The sequence below is a fragment of the Parus major genome, chromosome 17, assembly GCF_001522545.3.
Source record: "Parus major isolate Abel chromosome 17, Parus_major1.1, whole genome shotgun sequence".
NCBI lineage: Eukaryota > Metazoa > Chordata > Aves > Passeriformes > Paridae > Parus > Parus major.
The window spans coordinates 8658090-8676714 of NC_031785.1; the positions used below are offsets into that span (position 1 = coordinate 8658090).

Below are 18625 nucleotides of genomic sequence, written 5' to 3' on the forward strand. Positions count from 1 at the left end.
TCCTTCCCAGGGTTCTGGGACTTCCCCACTGCTGAAGCCAATTCCTGAACAAGCCAGCAGCAGTTCCTGCCCCTCCAGCCACACCAGACACCTCCTTGGCAAAGCCAACGTCTGTCAACACATCGGGAACACAAACACAGGACAGGGGCTTGGGCTGGAACCACAGTGGCCTTGAGCTGTTTTTCCTTAACTCCCAGTAACAACAAAGGCTTTTTTTCCATGGGAAAGGAGCGGGAGAGGCTGCTGAGCACCACAACAGCCACAGCTGCTCTGGGACAGCCACCACAAACAGCCCCTTGTTTTCCCAGCCCATCCTCCTGCAGTGTCCCTGAGCCTGAGGGGCGGCTTCCCTGCCCTGCAATTCCAAAGGCTGAGCCAACAACAAACCCCAGGATACCTCAAATCCCCCAAAGCACAGGGATCTGCTCCGTGGGAGCTGTGGGGCTGCAGGCACAGCCAGCCCCATCCCCAGAGCAGCCAGTTCCACCCTGGCCTTATCTCAGCAGAGATTAACAAATCCCAGCCCAGGGCTTTGTGTTTTCCTGCTGCTGCCAGGGTCGCAGACACAATGGCCCTGAGTGGCTTTGGGGTGACCCTCGGCCCCCCAGCAGCCTCCCCCTGAGCCTGGCACTGGGACAGCCCTGCTGGGACCAGGGACAGAGCCCAGGGACAGGGGACAGGGGACAGGGACAGGGGACAGGGACAGNCAGGGACAGAGCCCAGGGACAGGGGACAGGGGACAGGGACAGGGGACAGGGACAGGGGACAGGGACAGAGCCCAGGGACAGGGGACAGGGACAGAGCCCAGGGACAGGGTCAGCACAGGGGACAGAACAGAGCCCAGGAGACGTGATGGATGGACCATGGGAGGCCAAAATGTCCTGGTCAGTCACAGGGGACAGAGGGACAGGGCAGCTAATCCCATTCCACCCCCAGTGAGCTGCACCTCCCTCCCTGGCATCTCCCCTCCACCCCACATCCCACCCAACAATGAGGAACCTCAGCCACAGCAAATCCTCCCATCCCATCCCATCCCATCCCATCCCATCCCATCCCATCCCATCCCATCCCATCCCAGGGGTGCAGGGAGCTGCTGGGGAGGTGTGAGTGCAGCTCTTGTCACTGTAACTCACTGTGAACGACTGCCAGTCCTCCCTGGAGTTCCTCCAGAGGACGATGGTGGGGACACCAGGGATGCCAGCAGGGCCAGGGTCACCTGGGGGGCCCGTCCGCCCCATGGCCCCAGGGTATCCCTGAGGAGACAGAGGCAGCTCCTTAAAACCAGCGTGGATTTAGGCTCAGCACAGGCTGGACACAGGCCCAGAGCAGGGGCAGGGTCTGGGCAGGGAGGGCAATGATGTGAAACAGGGCTGGGATTTGGGATGTTCCGGTGTTCCTCCTCCAGTGAGCTGAGCTGAAGCTGCTCCATCTCCCACTGAGTGCTCCAAGGGAAGGGAGCAGCTTGTGCAGGCAGCTCAGTCACAGAATCCTGGAATATCCTGAGCTGGGAGGGACCCCCAGGATCCCCCAGCCCTGCCCAGACCCCCCAACATCCCACCCTGGGCATCCCTGGAGCTCTGGCAGCCTCGGGGCCGTGCCCATTCCCTGGGGAGCCTGGGCAGTGCCAGCAGCCTCTGGGGGAAGAACCTTGCCCTGATCTGCAGCCTGAGCCTGGCCTGGCCCAGCTCCAGCCGTTCCCTGTCCCTGTCCCAGAGCAGAGAGCGGAGCTGCCCCTCGGGAGGAGCTGCAGCCCCCGGGGAGCTCTGTCCTCAGTCTGCTCCAGCTGAACAATCCCAGTGCCCTCAGCTGCTCCTCAGGGGCCCCTCCAGACCCTTCCCCATCCTCATGGCCTTCTCTGAATGCTCTCTAATAACTTAATGTCCTTTTTTATAACCTGGTTCCCAAAACTGCCCCTGAACTTGAGGTGAAATCCTGAGCTTGGGCTTAAAGTACCAACTAAACCCAGTTCCTTCCTCTTCCAAACCCACCCTGGCAGCTTCAGGAGCTCCCACCACCCTCTGGATGAATAAAAACCCCCAAACCAACCCAAACCATGGGTGGTGTTTGCCCCGCACCCCACACTGGACGTGTCTCTGTTTTTCTGGGTACTCACTTTGTCTCCTTTGGGTCCCACCAGTCCCCGCCTGCCAGGACAGCCCTGAAAGGCAAAGGAGGAGAGCTGTGACCCCAAAAGGGACATCCCACAATGACTGAGTGACCAAGCAAGGACTGAAATGGCTGGTTCAGAGCAAACCAGCAGCTCCAAGTCCCCAAGAAATATCCCAAAAACCAGAGTGGGGTGGGAAGAGCCCCCTGGTTTGGCTGCTCCTGCCCTGGCACCTGAACTGTGAGAGCATCTCCTGACACAGGGGGAGGACAGGCAGTGTCTTAGAGAAAAAAAAAATCCTAAAATTGAATCATATCCACACCCCAATAGGTGCTTGAACAAGGATAAAAATATCTGCTGCTTTTAACTGGTGGGAGATGTGATCTGGGTAAAAATGCACGTTTTGGCCAAGGGCTGACCCCACTTCAGGGCTCAGCAAGGCATCTGTGTGAGCAGGAACAGCCAGCTGGGAGATCCTGGCCTTTTGGGATGCCAACAATTCCCTGTCAGGAGTTACCTGACAATATCAGCTTTGTTCTGAGCCCAAGGTCCCCAGATGTGAGCCCACACAGCTCCATGGCTCAGCTGCCTCTCCCCGGGGCCCCAGAGCCCCTCTGCCCTCCTGGGAGCAGCAGCAGGACAGCAGGGAGGGCTGGGGACACATCCTGTGGCTCTGGCCGTGGCTGACTTCACATTGTCATGGATTCATGCAGGACTGAGCTTCTGCCCTACACAGAATCCCAGCCTGGTTTGGGTGGGAAGGGACCTTAAATCCCATCCCATTCCACCCCTGCCATGGCAGGGACACCTCCCACCATCCCAGGCTGCTCCAGTCCCATCCAACCTGGCCTTGGGCACTGCCAGGGATCCAGGGACACCCTGAGCCAGGGCCTGCCCACCCTCAAAGATTTTTCCTTAATATCCCATCTAAACCTGCTGTTTTTCCATGGAAAGCCATTCCCCTTGTCCTGTCACTCCATGCCCTTAAGAGCCCTTCTCCATCGTTCCTGTCAGCTCCCCAGCTCCTGGAGCTGGCCCAGAGCTCTGCTGCCGGTGTTTCCATGCAGGATCCTCAGGACCAAGGACACAAATCCCATCTCCAGCCTTTCTCCAGGAGAGGAAAGCGGTTCCCCCCAGCTGGGTCCCTCCTGCTGGCTGACAGCCGGGCTGTCAAACGTCGTGACGTTTCCTCTGCTCCTGGGATTTTTTCAGCCTCCAGCATCTGTTCCTTTTGCCATTTCCTTCTATTTTTTGCAGGCAAGAGCTGCAGCAGCAAGGAGGTGGCTTGAGGGGGAAGTTACCAGTCCTAAATTTAAACCAAGGCTGGCTCAGGGATGATGGATTTAGTGCCAGGTCCCTCAAACCATGGAAATGGCCCTGCAGGATCCCACTGAGCCCACAACTTCCACAGGGATGGAAGGAAAAGGGAAGAGAAGGTGCCCAGGGTCACTTCAATGGGGAAATAAAAGGAAATTTTCTAAAGAAATTGTGAAGAAAATGGAACCAAATGAGGGGAATAATTTTGGCAGAATAAACAAACATGGAACAATATTTAAAAACATTTTTCATCTACTCCTCAATGAAGACAAAACTCCTCTAAAGCTTTTTCTATTTCAAATTTACATTTTTTTTTACAATTTTCCTTTTTTTTCATCCTCAATGAAGATGTGACTCCTCTAAAACTTTCTCTAGTCTAAATTTACCTTTTTTTTTTTTTTTCTACATTTCCCTTTTTTCATCCTCTACAATGAATGATTTGAAAAACAGTCAGAACCTATTACAAGATAAATTCAGTGCTCTGCTTTGAACCAGATGAATTTGGGGGTGGAAAAGCCAAAGCCAGCGATGCCAGCTGTGTCCATGGGTGGATGGCAGGGGTTTGTGTGGGGACTGGAGGAGATGGTTTGGTCCCCTCTGATCCCCTCAGCCTAATTGTGGGCTGGAGCAGTGGGAAATAAAAACCCACAGTGTGATTAAATGATTTGAGACCATTTCTAGAGCAAGGAGGACAAGAGAATCATCTGCTGTGCAGTTTTCAGTGAAGTTTCCCCAGGAATATCAAAAACCTTTCCACAAGGTCAATCAATGCACAGCTCCACTGTGCCTGCACAGGGAGGGTTCCCACCCTGGAGAACTTTCCCCATCCTGGAGAAGTTTCCCATCTGGGGGAGTTTTCCCATCCTGGAGATATTTCCCCATCCTGGAGATGTTTCCCCACCCTGGAGAAGTTTCCCATCTGGAGAACTTTCCCCATCCTGGAGAAGTTTCCCATCTGGGAGAGTTTCCCCATCCTGGAGATGTTTCCCCACCCTGGAGAAGTTTTTCCATCCTGGAGAAGTTTCCCATCTGGGGAAGTTTCCCCACCCTGGGGAAGTCTCCCCACCCTGGGGAAGGTTTCCCACCCTGGGGAAGGTTTCCCACCCTGGGGAAGGTTTTCCTGTGCTGTTTCTCCTGTCTCACCATCCTTTTCCCACCCTCCCTCCCTCCTCCGCTCACCGGCAGCCCCGGAGGTCCCGGCAGCCCCGGTGGTCCCGGCTTCACACAGCCCTGGTGTGCCAGCCACAATCCGGGATGTCCCGCTCCAGGAGGATTCTCCAGCGCTGCCCCTGCCCTCAGGGGACCTTTGGGGACGTTTCCTTTGGGAGCAGCCCCGCGGTGAGGGGATGGGGACACCTTGGTGAAGGGCTCCAGGCGAGGTTTGCCGGGCGGGAGCCGCCGCCGCGTGCCCGTGTCCCCTGACAGCTTCTCCGTGGTGACATTCTCCTCCCGGGGCTCCAAACCACGCTCCTTCTTGGCTGCTCGGGGAGGCTTGATGGAGGCTCCTGGGTGGATGAAGCACTGTCAGATTCCCAGAAATTGTAATGGAGAAAAAGAAGGAAAATCCTGGACTCACCTGAGCTTCTCCTGAGCGCCGGCCTGCCGGGGCCGGTGATTTTATTGTAGGTGGAGTTCAGCAGCTCAAAGCCTTCATCCTCAATGGAAAGGCTGCCCTCCTCCTCCCCCTCGGCTGATGGCATGTCCTGAGCAGAGAGGGACGGCAGGGCACTCCCATCAGGCTGGAGGTTGAGGGTCCCCTGGGCATCCTCCCATGGCCAAGGTGGCCCTGGCACCAAATCCAAACTGGTGAGTCTGGAGTCCTGAAAAAGGAGAAGGGGAAAAAAATGAAGTTTGAAGAATTCACTTATTCTTTCCCCCCTTTCCTGCTCAGTGGGCTGCCCAGGGGGGTGGTGCAGTCACCAGCCCTGGGAGTAACCAAGGGACGACTGGACGTGGCACTCAGTGCTGTGCTCTGGGTGACAAGGTGGGAATTGGTCACAGGTTGGACTTGAAATTGGTCCTTTCTAACCTTAATGATTCTGTAATTCCTCATTTCCCACATGCAGGGGGAACGAGGCAGGGCACTGCTTGGGAGTGCCAGGCAGGAGCCCTCAAATTCTGGGACAGTTCATGGAGAATGAGCAGGAAACTGAATCCACGGACAAACCAAAACTCGCCTTCCACAAGGGACACGGGCAGCTCCTGGCACCCTGGGCTGGTGGCACCAGAGGTGCCTGGAACCTGCTCCGAGCTCCAGGGGACACGGGCAGCTCCTGGCACCCTGGGCTGGTGGCACCAGCCCTGCCTGGAACCTGCTCCGAGCTCCAGGGGACACGGGCAGCTCCTGGCAGCCAGGGCTGGTGGCACCAGGCGGAGGAGCTGCCGAGGAAGCGGCTGAGAGGAGGCACTAGAGGGAGATGCAGCCCCACGCTTGCCTTGCAGGGCCGGGAAGGAGACCTGGAGAGCCCTTCCCATCCTTCAGCCCACATTCCATGGCTGAGCCCAGCGCCTGCTCCACTCCATTGCCTTGGGAAGCACCGAGGAGGATTTGCAGGAGCAGCCAGCAGGAAAAACAACAATTTCCCTGCTGGAATGGGAGATCCTTGAGGTGAGAACCCAGCTTGGGATGAGCACGGGAGGCAGAGGAGCTCCAAAGGCAGCAGGAGCTGCTGAAGCTTTGACTCTGCTGCCGTCACCTTGGAGATTTCCAAGCTCTTCCCATCTCAAATGCAGGAGAAAAGTGAAATTTTAGCTTTCTAATTTCCAAACGCTAGGTTTGAAGAGATTCTTTTGTAAACACCTGAAGTGGTTTTGCTCTGTTATGAACATTTATTTTGGGGGTGTCTTGTCTTTTGTCCTTACGTGGAAATTTTTTGCCATTCATTATAATTTAAGTTTAAATTTAAATTTGAACTCGATGATCTTAGGGATCCTTTCCAAATTAAATGATTTGATTGTATAAAAGCAGCCCCAGTCCGTGCAGGTGAGTCCCTGCACAGCCACACATCACCCAGGCAAAATCGATTGTGGAGGAAAGCTCTGGCTGGTGTCACTCCCTGCTCACACCCAGATCCAGCCCCACAGGATGTGCCAGCCTGGGAATCCCAGTGGGAAGCCACATCCAGGCCTGGCAGCTGGCACTGGGAGCCTGGAATTCCCACACAGCCAAGAAAAGAGGTTTTTAAATCAGCTTCAACACTTGACATGGGAAAGGTCCACGCTGGAAACTCCCATCTGGCAAAGCTCAGGGGAAAAGGGTCTCTAAGGAAAAACTACCGAGGCACAAGGCTGAATTATATTGGTTTGTGTAAACACAGCTAAAAGCCAAAATCAATAGAATCCATCCTTGCTCCTCCAAACTGGCCAAATTTAGAGGAGAACCAGCTGAGAGGGACAAATTGGGAACAGCTCCGAAGTTGTCCAGAAGCGTGAGAGCTGAGTGAGACGTGTGGGTTTGAACTCCCAGAAATTCCAGCTGGGAAGTGGGGAAGGAGCCCAGATTGGAGCAGCCATTCAAACAGGAGGGACAAAAAGAAGGAATTGGCACGTGACAGGCAAGGCAGGGCCCGTGATTTGCAGAAAATTGGATTAAAGAAGGAAAGTAAAGGCAGGAGAAGTCTCTGCCCCAGGCATATCTTGGGTCCCCATCGTCACCTGCCAGGTGGCACTGACAGAACCACAGCAGCGACCTGGGAAGAGCTGGAGAATCCCAGTTCTGTCCACACCTGGAAAACCCAGATGACAGAACCAAAGGACAACAAAATACTTCCCATTCCAGAGAGGACAAGGAGCAGAGGTTTCTCAATCTCAGCCCCAGAATTCAACCCCAAAAGCATGAAAACCTCAGGCTCTCCCCAAGATGAGCACTGAATTCTCAGTTTGGCTCGGAGAGCTGGGGAAGCTCCAGGGGACTGACTGGGAAAAGGCTTTGTGTTGTGCCAATATGGAATTTTTTTTTTTTTTTTTAAAAAAAAAGGCAAACAGGAAGCTTTGAATAATTACAGCCCTCTTCCCTCAAGCTGAGCCCAAGCAAAATAACAGAACAACTGATATGGGGCTCATTAATAAAGAAACCACAGATATGTAATTAATGCCATGGTTTTGGAAAGAGTTTCTAACTTGGTATCTTGCCTGAGGAGCCTCAGAGTGTTTTATTGACAAAGATAACAATGCTGCTGCACTTCTGGGGGGTTTTTCAGCTGGTACCACGCTCCAAAAACTCCTAAATGGCAAAGGGGTTAAAGCCCAGCTTGGAGCATCCCTGTTTTCAGCAGCCCAGACAACCAGCATAACGTTCTGCCCTAATTTTTAGCTGGGTCATGCTGGCTAAAACAGAATTCAAAGCTCAGGGTCTTCTTCCAGGAAACAGATTTTTTTTTGAAGCCTCTTCCATCCAACAGCCAAAGGTACAACGTGATTCACTCAAGCTCAAGATCAGAGACAGACAATTTTAAACTGTATTTTTTTTTTCCCAGCACTTTCTAGCATCAAACCCCTAGAAGAGGCTGCAACATAGGAAAAAAAATCAAAAATCAAGGCTGGACTGATTTAAGCTTTGACTGTTTGGTGAATGACTTTGGGATCCCAGGTGAAGCTGCCTGGGAAAAGCCATTCAGTTCAGGAGCCAGCTCAGCCCTCCTGCTCACATTTAGGACAGGCAATAAGAGAAAACAAAATGCAGGAGAAATGGCTCAACACCATCCATGTCCCAGAGATTGCTCAGAAATGGCAATTTGTTCCTCAAAAACAAAAAAACTGCCAGAAGGAGTGGGCTGCAGTTCAGGTATCACTGCCAGGAACAAACCCATCTACTGCCTTCCCCCCATTCCATCTTCTCTGCCATCACCCCGAGCCTCCATGATTATTTAGCTCTAATTAACAATTAAGGAATGTACTAATTTACTCCTAAATGAACAAAGGAAAGTAGAGCTGTGGCCTGTCCCTGCTGCAGAGCTGGGCTGCTCCTCATTACTCCCAAACTGCAGCGCCTTTTTTATTCCTAATAAATCTTAACGCCAAAGATTCCAAGGAGTCTCTGCTCCTTATTAAGTGCTTGAAAAATAAACTTGTCCCAGATCCAGAATATTGTTAATTTTCCCCTGCAGACCTGTGAATTTCACCACTTTCCTTGTTATGGCAAGGTCTTGCCAGGGTCTGGAAGAACCCACAGGTGGGAATCACATCCCAGACAGGATCCAGCAGGATGACAGAGCCCCCCTTCCATGAGCACCCAGGAAAGGTGAAAGATGAACCCCAGTTCATTACAAACCCACCCAGCAAACCTGGAGCACCCTGAGCTGCTGGGCCTGGAGCAGAGGGATGGACCTGGCTGCCAAAGGGCCCTTGGCCAGTCCCACTTTGGAATTTTCCAGGTGTAGCCAGGTGAGAGAAGAGAGACTCTCCCCAAAGAGTGAACAGGAGCCAGGAGGGTGAGGGGAATGAACTCCAACTGCTCAGTCACACACACACACACACAAATCTCAATTTGCATTTGCTGGCGGGTTTTCCCCTCAGGATGTGTTTGCATGGACTTGAACAACAAAACCCAGCTAAAAACCCCAGATAAAGCAGGAACATAAAGCCAGCCTGACTCAGAGCACCCCCTCATGTGCTGGGGACACGCTCCCAGCTCCAGCTGGGGACAGCAGCTCCAGCAAGGAGCTCAGCAGCAGTGGGATTTGGAGCAGCCACCCCTCTCCCAGCACCAGATCCCAGGAAACCACTCCAAGGAGGGCCCCAGAACCACAACCACAACGAGCTCCAGCCCTTCCCACCTCCCCAGTGACAGCAGGGAGATCCTGGGAATGCCTCCCCAGGCAGGCATCCCATCCCACTGTAGGCAGGAGCAGTGGTCATCCTGCTCTATCCCAAATCCTGCTGACCTCACCTCCTTCCCTCCAGGCTAATCCAGCCTGGCTCAGCTCCCAGGCAGATCCACAAATCCTCTGGGCAGCCTGATCCACCTCGTTCCCTGCCCCACCACCACCCCTCTGGCTCCATGCAGACTCTCAGGAAGGTCACCTGAGCTCTCACCATGACCTCCAGCAGGTCTGGGACACGGCCAGGTACGCTCAAACCATTAGAGAGAGAGGTTGCAGTAAAGAAAATAACACTGACAGCCAAGAAAATCATAATTAGTGGGTATTTTGGCTTTGCCCTATTGCTTTTTAGAGCAACTCCTGTCCCCAGGAGACAGCCTGGGAGTGACAGCACAGGGACACGAGGAAGGACAGTGCAGGAGTCGTACCTGAGCAGGTAAACCCTGGATTTCATTGGTTTCCTTTGGCACCTGGAGAGTTGGAGAGAGAAAAGAGGAAAAACATCACTGCCCAAGGACCAGCACTGACTCCAGCCTGTGCTTATTGCTGGCTCCAGGAGTGAGGAGCTGCCTCTGCCGGCACAGGAAACATCCAGGGAATGCACAGTGGGAGCCAAACCTTCAGAAACATGAGGGAATGGCTTCTGATCAAACCTCTCAGGGGTCTGGCTGGGTTTTTCTGTTGATTTAGAAGCTTGTCAGTCCTGAGGAGGGTGAGCAAGGGATGGGGACTGCGGGGGATGTGGGGCAGGATTACCCCATGGGGTCCCACCTACAGGCAATTTGATGCTTAAAGTGAAATTTTCTGCTTGGTGGGTGAAACCCCAGAGCCATCCAGGAGCTCAGGACAATGCAGGTTTTATTTTGGGGTGAGCACTCAGCCGCTCCTCTCTCCCCCAGAGCAGGAGGGGACCAGTGTGACCAGTTCTGTGTCACACTCAGCTTCTCCCTCATCAGCAGGGCTTTCCCAAAAATCCTCCTCTTCAAATAACCAACACAGATCAGCCTGTGCTGGGAGTGCAGCAGCCACTGCGGGGCTGTGCTGGGTGTCACCACTCCCTGTTCCCTGCCCTGCTGGCTCCAGCATCCCAAAGGAATCCCTGGGCAGGAGGCAGGCAGGGCAGGTGCCCATCCCACAGCCAGTTCCCTCTCTTGGCACTGCCCTTGCCCTGTCCACAGAAATGGGTTGGGCACGGGAGGCTCGTGCCAAGCGCTGACATCCAGCACTTGCCTCTCCCCAGCTTTTTCCAGGCTCCCATGAAGGTACCTGGCCTAGGATGTGAGGAATTTCCCTGGGCCAACTCCAGCTCCCGAGGAAAGCCTGGGTACTTCGTGTTTTGGGGGATTTATGATGTGATCTGGGCTTTATGACTCAGTTGAAAATTTGTTGAACGCTGCAATGAAAGCAAAGCCCTCCAAATTTCCATTTTCCAGCAATGCTATGGGAGCAGAGGGACAACCTCTGGGAGGATGATGTACCAAAGGGTGCAGTGCTGCTGGGAGTGGGCAAGAATTCCAGAGTGGTGTCCAATTCCCAAGGACACCTCCTCACAGAAGCACAGCTCCAGCTGCAGCATTACTCAAATCTTCCCTGTGCCACACACAGGAGCACATCCAGCCACAGCCATTCCCTGGATCCCAAACTCTCCCTTTAACTCACTCTCCTTGGCACCAAACCCATCTGTGTCTTGAAGGGATGGAAAAGAACTGCCCCCCACCCCCTCATAGCCCATCCCAAACTGGAGACCCCAGCAATTCCAGGCAACGCCCTGGGTTGGGCCATTCACTGGAATTGTGTGACTCCAAGGAAAAGCTTGGCCCAGCAGTCCCCAGATTTGTCAGCTGCCCCCAGCACACCTCTGGCCAGGCTGTTGGGAGCTCCCACGGGGCCCTGTGGAGGCTGAAGGAGCCTGGGCAGGTTGAGTTGTAGCTGTGGCAGTGCTCGGCAGCGGCTGCTGGGTCTCCCATCACGAAGGTCAGCTGCTGGAGAGCGCCCTGGAAGAGCCACAGAAAGCAGAGTTCAGCCTCCTGCTTCTTCCAGAGGAGAGGGAAAGGTCTGGAAGAGCCTGCAGATCATCTTCGGTTCCTGAGAGCCAGGGATTTCTTTACAGGATGGTTTGGGCAATGAACATTCCCTCTCCAGCTTCAAGAGTTGCAAAGATGCCATGGCAGGGACACCTCCCACCATCCCAGGCTGCTCCCAGTCCCATCCAGCCTGGCCTTGGGCACTTCCATGGATCCAGGGGCAGCCACAGCTGCTCTGGGCACCCTGTGCCAGGGCCTCCCAGGCAACAATTCCTTCCCAATATCCCAGGTAACCCTGCCCTTTGGAAGTCTGAAGCCTTTGGCCACACTTCCCCAGCCAGATCTTTCCATGCTGACTGCACACAGACTTCTCCTCACGGTCCAGGTCATGGCCAACGCCAGAGGATGAAGTCAGACCCAGAGGTGACCTGACTGCTGTCCCTTGTGCTGCCCTGACCCAAACCCAAGCACAATCCCAAGCCTTTGCTAAGTTCATCCTGCCCAACCATTGAAAATAAATGAATTTTTTTTGGGAAGAGAAGGTGAAGGAAATGGATTCCACCAGGGGGAACTTGGAACCTCATTCACACAGGTAGAGCAGCCCCTGCCAGCTCTCACCTTAAAGGGGATCTCGAAGGACTCAATGAGGCCTCCGATGATGATCAGACCTTCAGTGTTCACCCCCATCCCAAAATAGTTGGACCAGCTCACTCTGTCCACCAGCCTGCAGTCCACGTGCAATTCCAGCCTCTCCAGGGAGATGCTGAGAGCCACTCGGTGCCAGTGCCCATCGCCCAGGAAGGACACTGGGAACCTGAGGGAAAGGGAAGAGGCACAATGGGAAACTTCATCCCACACCTTGTCCAGGCTTTATCCCTTAGCAGCTGCCAGGGTCGCTCAGGTATCCATCCTTTGACACAAGGAACAAGATGAGAGTTGTTACAACACCATCACTTGTTTGCCATGGATTGGGAGATGTCTACAACCGCTCGAGGCATCTGAGAGATGGCTGGGTTTTGATTTATGCCCAGGGATCTGAACCTTTTTGTTCTTTGATTTGTTTTCCAGAGCTGCATCATTTTGGCAGAGTGGAGTTTGGCAGTGATGACCAGCACCAGGTCTGAGGGACATCACCTTCCTTCAGCTGAGGTGAGCTCAGCACTGCCCAAAGCCCAGCAGAGAGGGAAACCCCAACCCTTGGCCTTGGGAGGAGAAAAGGAAGGATGGAAAAGCAGGAAAACAGCACCCGGGCTGGGACTTACTCGTAGTGTCTCCTCCTCGTGGTGACGAAGACCAGGGCGTAGGGGTTAACCCTGATCTGGAAGAGCACGTGGCTGCGGTGGCTGAGGATGGTCACCAGGCTGGTGTCCTCCTTCAGGGAGTACCTGAGCTTCAGCAGCACGCTCAGCTCGTCTGCAAACCTGGTGGGAAGAGGGGACACGTGGCACTGTGCAGCTGCTGCTGTGTCACCATCAAATGACCTCTCAGGGTAAAAAAATTCACGGCACAGAAGAACTGAGTGAGAAGGAAAACCGAAGGGGGAAAGAAGCCAGCAATTGTTCCAGTTGAGAGGTTCAAAGAGAAGCAGCCAGGCCTAAATTAGCGTTGCCCACACAGCCTCAGCCGGGGGTGATGGGGCCATGCCAAGGTGTCCTTCCTGCACCCAACCAGGAACGATCAAAGATCCCCAGAACGATTTGGGTTGCAGGAAACCTTCAAGCTCATCTCATCCCACCCTCTGCCACGGGCAGGGACACCTTCCACTATCCCAGGCTGCTCCAAGTCCTGTCCAACCCGGTCTTGGATGCTCCCAGGGACAGGACAAACTCTTCCAAAATGTAAGAGGTGAAGGAAGCCCTGAGCTCAGAGCAGCTGAGTTATCTCCATGTCATCATGGAATGGGCTCTCCAAGGAACTCCTCAAACCAACAGCCACACCTCAGATGATTTTTGAGCCTCACCACCCCATTTGCACCCCCCAAGGGAGGTTACCTGTCCCCAAAAGCCGCCCTGGTGGGGATGTTGAGGGTCGCGTATTGCCCGATCTCCAGGATCCTGCACTTGCTGTGGTCGTAGCCAAAGGAAACATTGCTGAGGTCCTGGGCATGGAGAGTGATTTTGTCCAGCAGGTTCACCTCATCTGCTTTGGGGGAGAAGAGAGAGGCGCTGAGCAGGCTGAGAAACCTCCAGTACAGGAGGCAGAAGCTGTGTGGAACCCAGGCTGCAGTGAGGTGTAAAATCCATCCAAGGGGCAGAGACAGGACCCAGAGCAAAAGAAGATAAATTCCATCCAGGGAAGGTCCATGGCCCACCCAGAAGCCAAAGACTCCCTCCCAGAACTCAGGACAGGACTAGCACAGGGCTGGGCTTAAATGGGTCTGCTGGGATGAGCTGGGGGTCCCAGGACAGGCTGGTTGGGGTCATTAAGGCCAATTAGTGCTGTTAAAAATCAGATAGGTTTCAATAATCCCATTGAACAAAACCCCATCCCATCCCATCCCATCCCAAGGTGTTCCCTGAGGGGCACCCCCAGCTGCAGACACACAAAAGTGACCACCCATGTTCTCCTCTGCTTTGTTTCGATGTGTGAAACTTACACTGAGCTTTATGGTCTCCCAAAAAGAGGGAAATGAGGGAAAATTGTAATAAACGGCCAAAAACTGGTGCCTTGGAGAGCTCCTAACAGGGTCTGTCAGGCTGAGTCACTTCCCCTGGATGTGGCACTGTTTGGAACCTGAAATAACAGGGCTGGCCAAGCCCAGGGACAGCCCTGGCAGGGGAATGGAGCCTGTGACCTAATGGGCCTTTCCTCCCTCTAATTCCTGAGTGCCTGATGGAAATGTCCTGCCAGGACTCTGCTTAGGATCACTCCGAACTCTGAATCAGAGAGGCTGGGACATCACAGCTCCAGAATTTAATCAGGAAAGCTCCCTGCATTAAGTGATGGAAAAGCAGGGCTCCATCCTGGGGCCTCACACCCGTGACACCATCACCAAGCACACCAGTGCTCCTCCACCTCCCCCTGACATCCCACAGCCCACTGCCCTTTGCCCCTGCAAAGATGTTGGAGGTGGTGCCTGACTTTTTCTGGAGCAAGGGCAGCAAAAATGGCAACTTCCACTTGTTTGGGGTTGCCTGGCTCTGCATGTGGGGTGGACAAACTCAAGGACACCTTAACATGAAGTTTTTTGCAGGCAGCTCCTCCTGCTTCTCCTTCCATCCCAGAATTTCTGATGCCCACGGCAGCCACCCGTGGCACTGCCAGTGCCACATCCATTCCCTGCTGCTCCCATTTCCCTCCCCATCCAACCATCCCTTTCTAAAGGCACCTCCAGAAGGCACCCGAGGTGAGCTTTGAGCTGCAGCGCTCACAGCTCCCAGGGCTGGTTATGCAACAGGATTCCAACCTTCTCCTCCCTGCTCCGCAGAGCAGGGATAATTTGGGTTTGACCCCGTGGCTGCAAGTCCAGGGGGGACAGAGCCAAAGCAGGAAGAAAAGGAACAAGGACATTTCCCACGGAGGACGCTGGACCCATTATGGAAGAGTGAATGCAGCCACCCACCCACGGAGAGGACAGCAAATTCCAGGGAAGCGAAACCTTTTCGGAAGAAAGAGCTCGGCTGCACGCATTGTCTGGACAGGAAAAACGGGAGCACAGGTTCTCCTGGAGCTCATTACCCGGAGCTGCAGCTGTGCTGCCGCTCCTTTGTGCCCGCCCAGCACGGGGGGCTCTGCGGGGTGGGGATGGGGCTTTTGGGGACAAAGCCTGGGCAGGAGGAAAGGCTGCTGGAAGGCAGGATGACCCCAAATAAGGATAAGCTGGCTGCAGGGAAAAGTAGGGCAAGTGGCAGAAAAGGAAGAGAGCTTTGGGAGCAGGGAAGAGTTTCGGAGCTGCTAAAGCCGTGGAGTGGGCACAGGGGTGTGGAAGGGGCAGCTCAGCCTTCAGCTTTATCCTCTTGAGGGAAAATCCCAACTCTTCAAGCCAGGAGCCAGCATAAAAGTCTCATCCCATTAACTGAGGGGGAGAGGTCTGAGAGGTTGTCTGCTGCCCTTGAGGGGACGTGGAAAGGGTTTGGGACATGGAGCAAATCGATATCCTGGAAGCTGAGAGAAGACACCCTTCTGAAGGAGGTGCTGGGAAGGTTGGGAGGGAGGCTCACAAGGTCCAGCTGCTCTGCATGGCTTGGCCTCACTTGATTTGGGGTTTCTTAATAGGAAACTAAAAAAGAAGCCATTTCCAACCTTTCCAAGACGTGCTAAGAGGTCACAGAATCATGATGTAGTGCGGGCTGTTGGAAAGGACCTTTAAAGGTCACCTCATCCAATCCCCCAGAGCTCTCAGAGCTCCTCATCCACCTCCTTCCTGAGCAACCCCAAGAGTTAACCCCACCCAGAGCTCCTGGTCCCTGGGGAGGTGCTCTGGTGTCACCCCAGCCTTGCCCAGCCCTCACCCACACCTTGGTGCACCTTCCATCCCCTGTTCTCCTCGCTTTCCCTCCAGATCCCCCTTCCTCTGCTCTGTGCATTCACCTCCTGCCCCTCCTGGAGCACTGACAGCTCCTGGGCTGAGCTCAAACCTTCATTTATCTCAAGTTAAATGATGTTTTATCCACATTCAGGCCTTAAAAGCTTTAGCTGGAGGGGCATTTTTACACGGTTTTCATTTAAATCCCCACACAACTGCTCCTCAGCCTGTTCAAGTTGGCCTCAGAGCAATGAAATTAATTACTGAATTACAGGGAGTCAGCACTGGAATTGCTGTACAATGCCTATCCAGTGGATTCTGTGGGATTCCTTTAAAATAAATTAAAAACATCCCAATAAAATTTGTGTGACGCTGAGTGGGGACAAGCACCATAAATATTGGCCCTCGCTGTCGCTCGTAAATAAATTTCTCTTTATTGCTCCATTGTCAAAGTAAATTAACAGCAAATTCTCCAGTCTCTCCCACTCCAGGGACTTGTTTCCAGCAACAGCTTTCCAAGAACCTCCCTCTCTGTGGTTTTACAAAACAAAACCTCATGTTTTATAGGGTTGGAAGACAAACAGAAATAAACACCAAACCATGAAGGGATGATCCCAAAAACCTGCTCTGGGTGGGATGCACACCCCAGGCTGGGAAGGACACCCAGCCAGGGTTTGTAGCCCTGATTTTCATCATTCTGATCACTGAATACCAGAATAATTTAAATTGGAAAAGACTTCCAGGATCATCGAGTGTGAGCTGTGCCCGGTCCCCACCTTGTCCCCAGCCCAGAGCTCCGAGTGCCACCGCTGAGCTCTTGCTGAGGGCTGTGAACGCAAACTTTGCCTTTGGATCAGCAAATCCTTGGCCTGCAGGGAGCTGGGAGGAACCAGCAGGAGAGACTCACTCTGTTCCTGCTCTTCTCCTCTCCTCTCCTGCCCTGGAGCCAGGGCCGGGGGCTGGAGGCACCTCCTGGTGGTCCTCACCTTGGAGTCTTTCAAATCCAGACAATTCCTGGAAGTTTTGGGGTTGGTTGTGCTGGGGCTGGGGACAAGGTGGGGATCAGGCATCAAGGTTGGACTCGATGGTCTTGGAGGTCTTCTCCCACCCAAATGATCCTGGGATTCTAAACTGGCTGCAGTTTTATTCACACAAAACCAGAGTGTGTTTTCCCTAACCTGGCTGGTTCCCTAATCCAACAGATCCACCTGGCAGGAGCCCTCAGCTGAAACAGGGGGGCTCAGAGCAACCTCCAGATGAGCCAGAGGCTTCAGGCAGGCAGAAATCAGAGAATGCCCTGGGAAGGTTTGGCTCAGGCCCTCTGGCTGAGGGAACACTGAGTTATCCTGGCAGGAGAAGCTGGAGGACGGGCAGAAATCCCACCTGGAATTTCCTGTGCCCTTGGCCTCGTGCCCTCAGCTCCTTCACACACCCTGGACCCAGCTCAGAGCTGCCAAACGCCCACTCAGGTCTGCCTGGACACAAACTCACAGGTTTAGGGGAGATTAGAGGTCAGAAAAGCAACCTGAGAGGATTTAACAACAAGGCCTGTGGTGAGCAGGACACCAGAACTGGCCATGGGAGATCCAGAAACCCCTCAGGGGGCAGGATGGCAGCTGCTTTCACATTGTCCCTTTAAAGGATGGCCACAAGTCAGTGCAGGGCTGATTTTAGCTCAAATTCACGCTGCAGTCTCCACTTTGGGGACGCTGACGTTCCCTGAGGAGGACCAAGGCCTTGTGCTGAGGGACAGGGGACAGACGGACGCTGCTCCTGGGAGCCCACGGATGAGCTGGACCTGCCTGAGCTGAGCTTTGCACCCACAAGTGCCTCCCCCAGCTCCTGTCACTCCTTGTCACCCCAAATTAGCACCAGTGAACTTTATTGGAGGGAGGGTTTTGAGTGCAGGGCAGCAAATCCCTCAGTGCCTCACAGTGATCCAAGTTCTGCTTCTTTGCTTCAGGAGCTGCTGCTCCAAGGGTCAGCGCTCAGCCTCGGACCTGGCATTAAAATTTTGGACCTGGAGGTTTCGTTTGGCTCCTGGGAATCATTTTCCCTGAGGGAAGAGCAGGAACAGAGCAGGGGTGAGAGGAGGAGGCAGCAGAACCTCATGCCAGCACGGCCTAGGCCAGAGCAGGGCAGCAGCACCAGCCCCGGCCTCCCCCTCCTTCTCCCTTCAACACAGCTCCCAAGAATGAAAATAAAAATAAATGCAGAAGGAGTGTTTCCCAGCCTAACCAGCTGCCATCTCACAGCCAAACTGCGCTCAGGTTTTCACCCCAGGCAAAACATGTGCACATTTGTGACTCACTCCACGCCCGGCGGCTGCCAGGTTTCTGTACAAACGATTGAATTGTTGCGGTTTCAACCTTGACTCAACTCCCAAATGCTCCTCCAAGCTCCTTTGACAGAGCTCATCACCTCCCACCTCTCTGGTATTTTACACCCAAATTATCTTTGGGTGCCTGGGAGTCTTCAGAATCCCCGACGAGCTGCTCCAAGCCAGGAGCTGCTGCTTCCCTGGGTGTGGGAGTCACTGAGAGCCCCAACCAAAAGATTTCTTCTTGTTAAACTCCCTTCACCAGCTCAGGTCGAGCCCACAATGCTGGAACGATGCTCAGGGCAAATAAACATAAACCAGGATTTTATTCACGTGCAGAGAAGCTGCCAAACCCCAAAACTGTGCTGGAGCCCTTTGCCAAGCCCCAGGAGGGGCTGAGCCCTCTGGAGCTCCCTGGGACAGATCCTGGGCTGAGGAGGCTCCACAGTTGGAAATTTGGATGAGGATGAGCATGGATGGGGCTGAGGAAGCTTCCAGCAACTTCCAGCGTGGATGGGATCCCAAGGAGGACACGCTCAGCATGAGGGCATGGGCCAACCTCTGTGCAAAAGC

At 54.0% G+C, this 18625-nt stretch overlaps 1 protein-coding gene across 1 annotated transcript in view; it reads right to left on the reverse strand.

The window, feature by feature from the left end:
- LOC107212207 (collagen alpha-1(I) chain) overlaps positions 1-18625 on the reverse strand; it is a 65464-nt gene that overhangs the window by 24282 nt on the left and 22557 nt on the right. The window contains exons 2-10 of the mRNA XM_033518542.1: positions 13259-13617; positions 12530-12688; positions 11886-12081; positions 11100-11237; positions 9672-9713; positions 5001-5244; positions 4604-4929; positions 2114-2158; positions 1134-1253 (exon numbers count right to left, since the gene is read on the reverse strand). Of these exons, the coding sequence (XP_033374433.1) occupies positions 1134-1253; positions 2114-2158; positions 4604-4929; positions 5001-5244; positions 9672-9713; positions 11100-11237; positions 11886-12081; positions 12530-12688; positions 13259-13617 (1629 nt within the window). The remainder of the gene's footprint in view (positions 1-1133; positions 1254-2113; positions 2159-4603; positions 4930-5000; positions 5245-9671; positions 9714-11099; positions 11238-11885; positions 12082-12529; positions 12689-13258; positions 13618-18625) is intronic.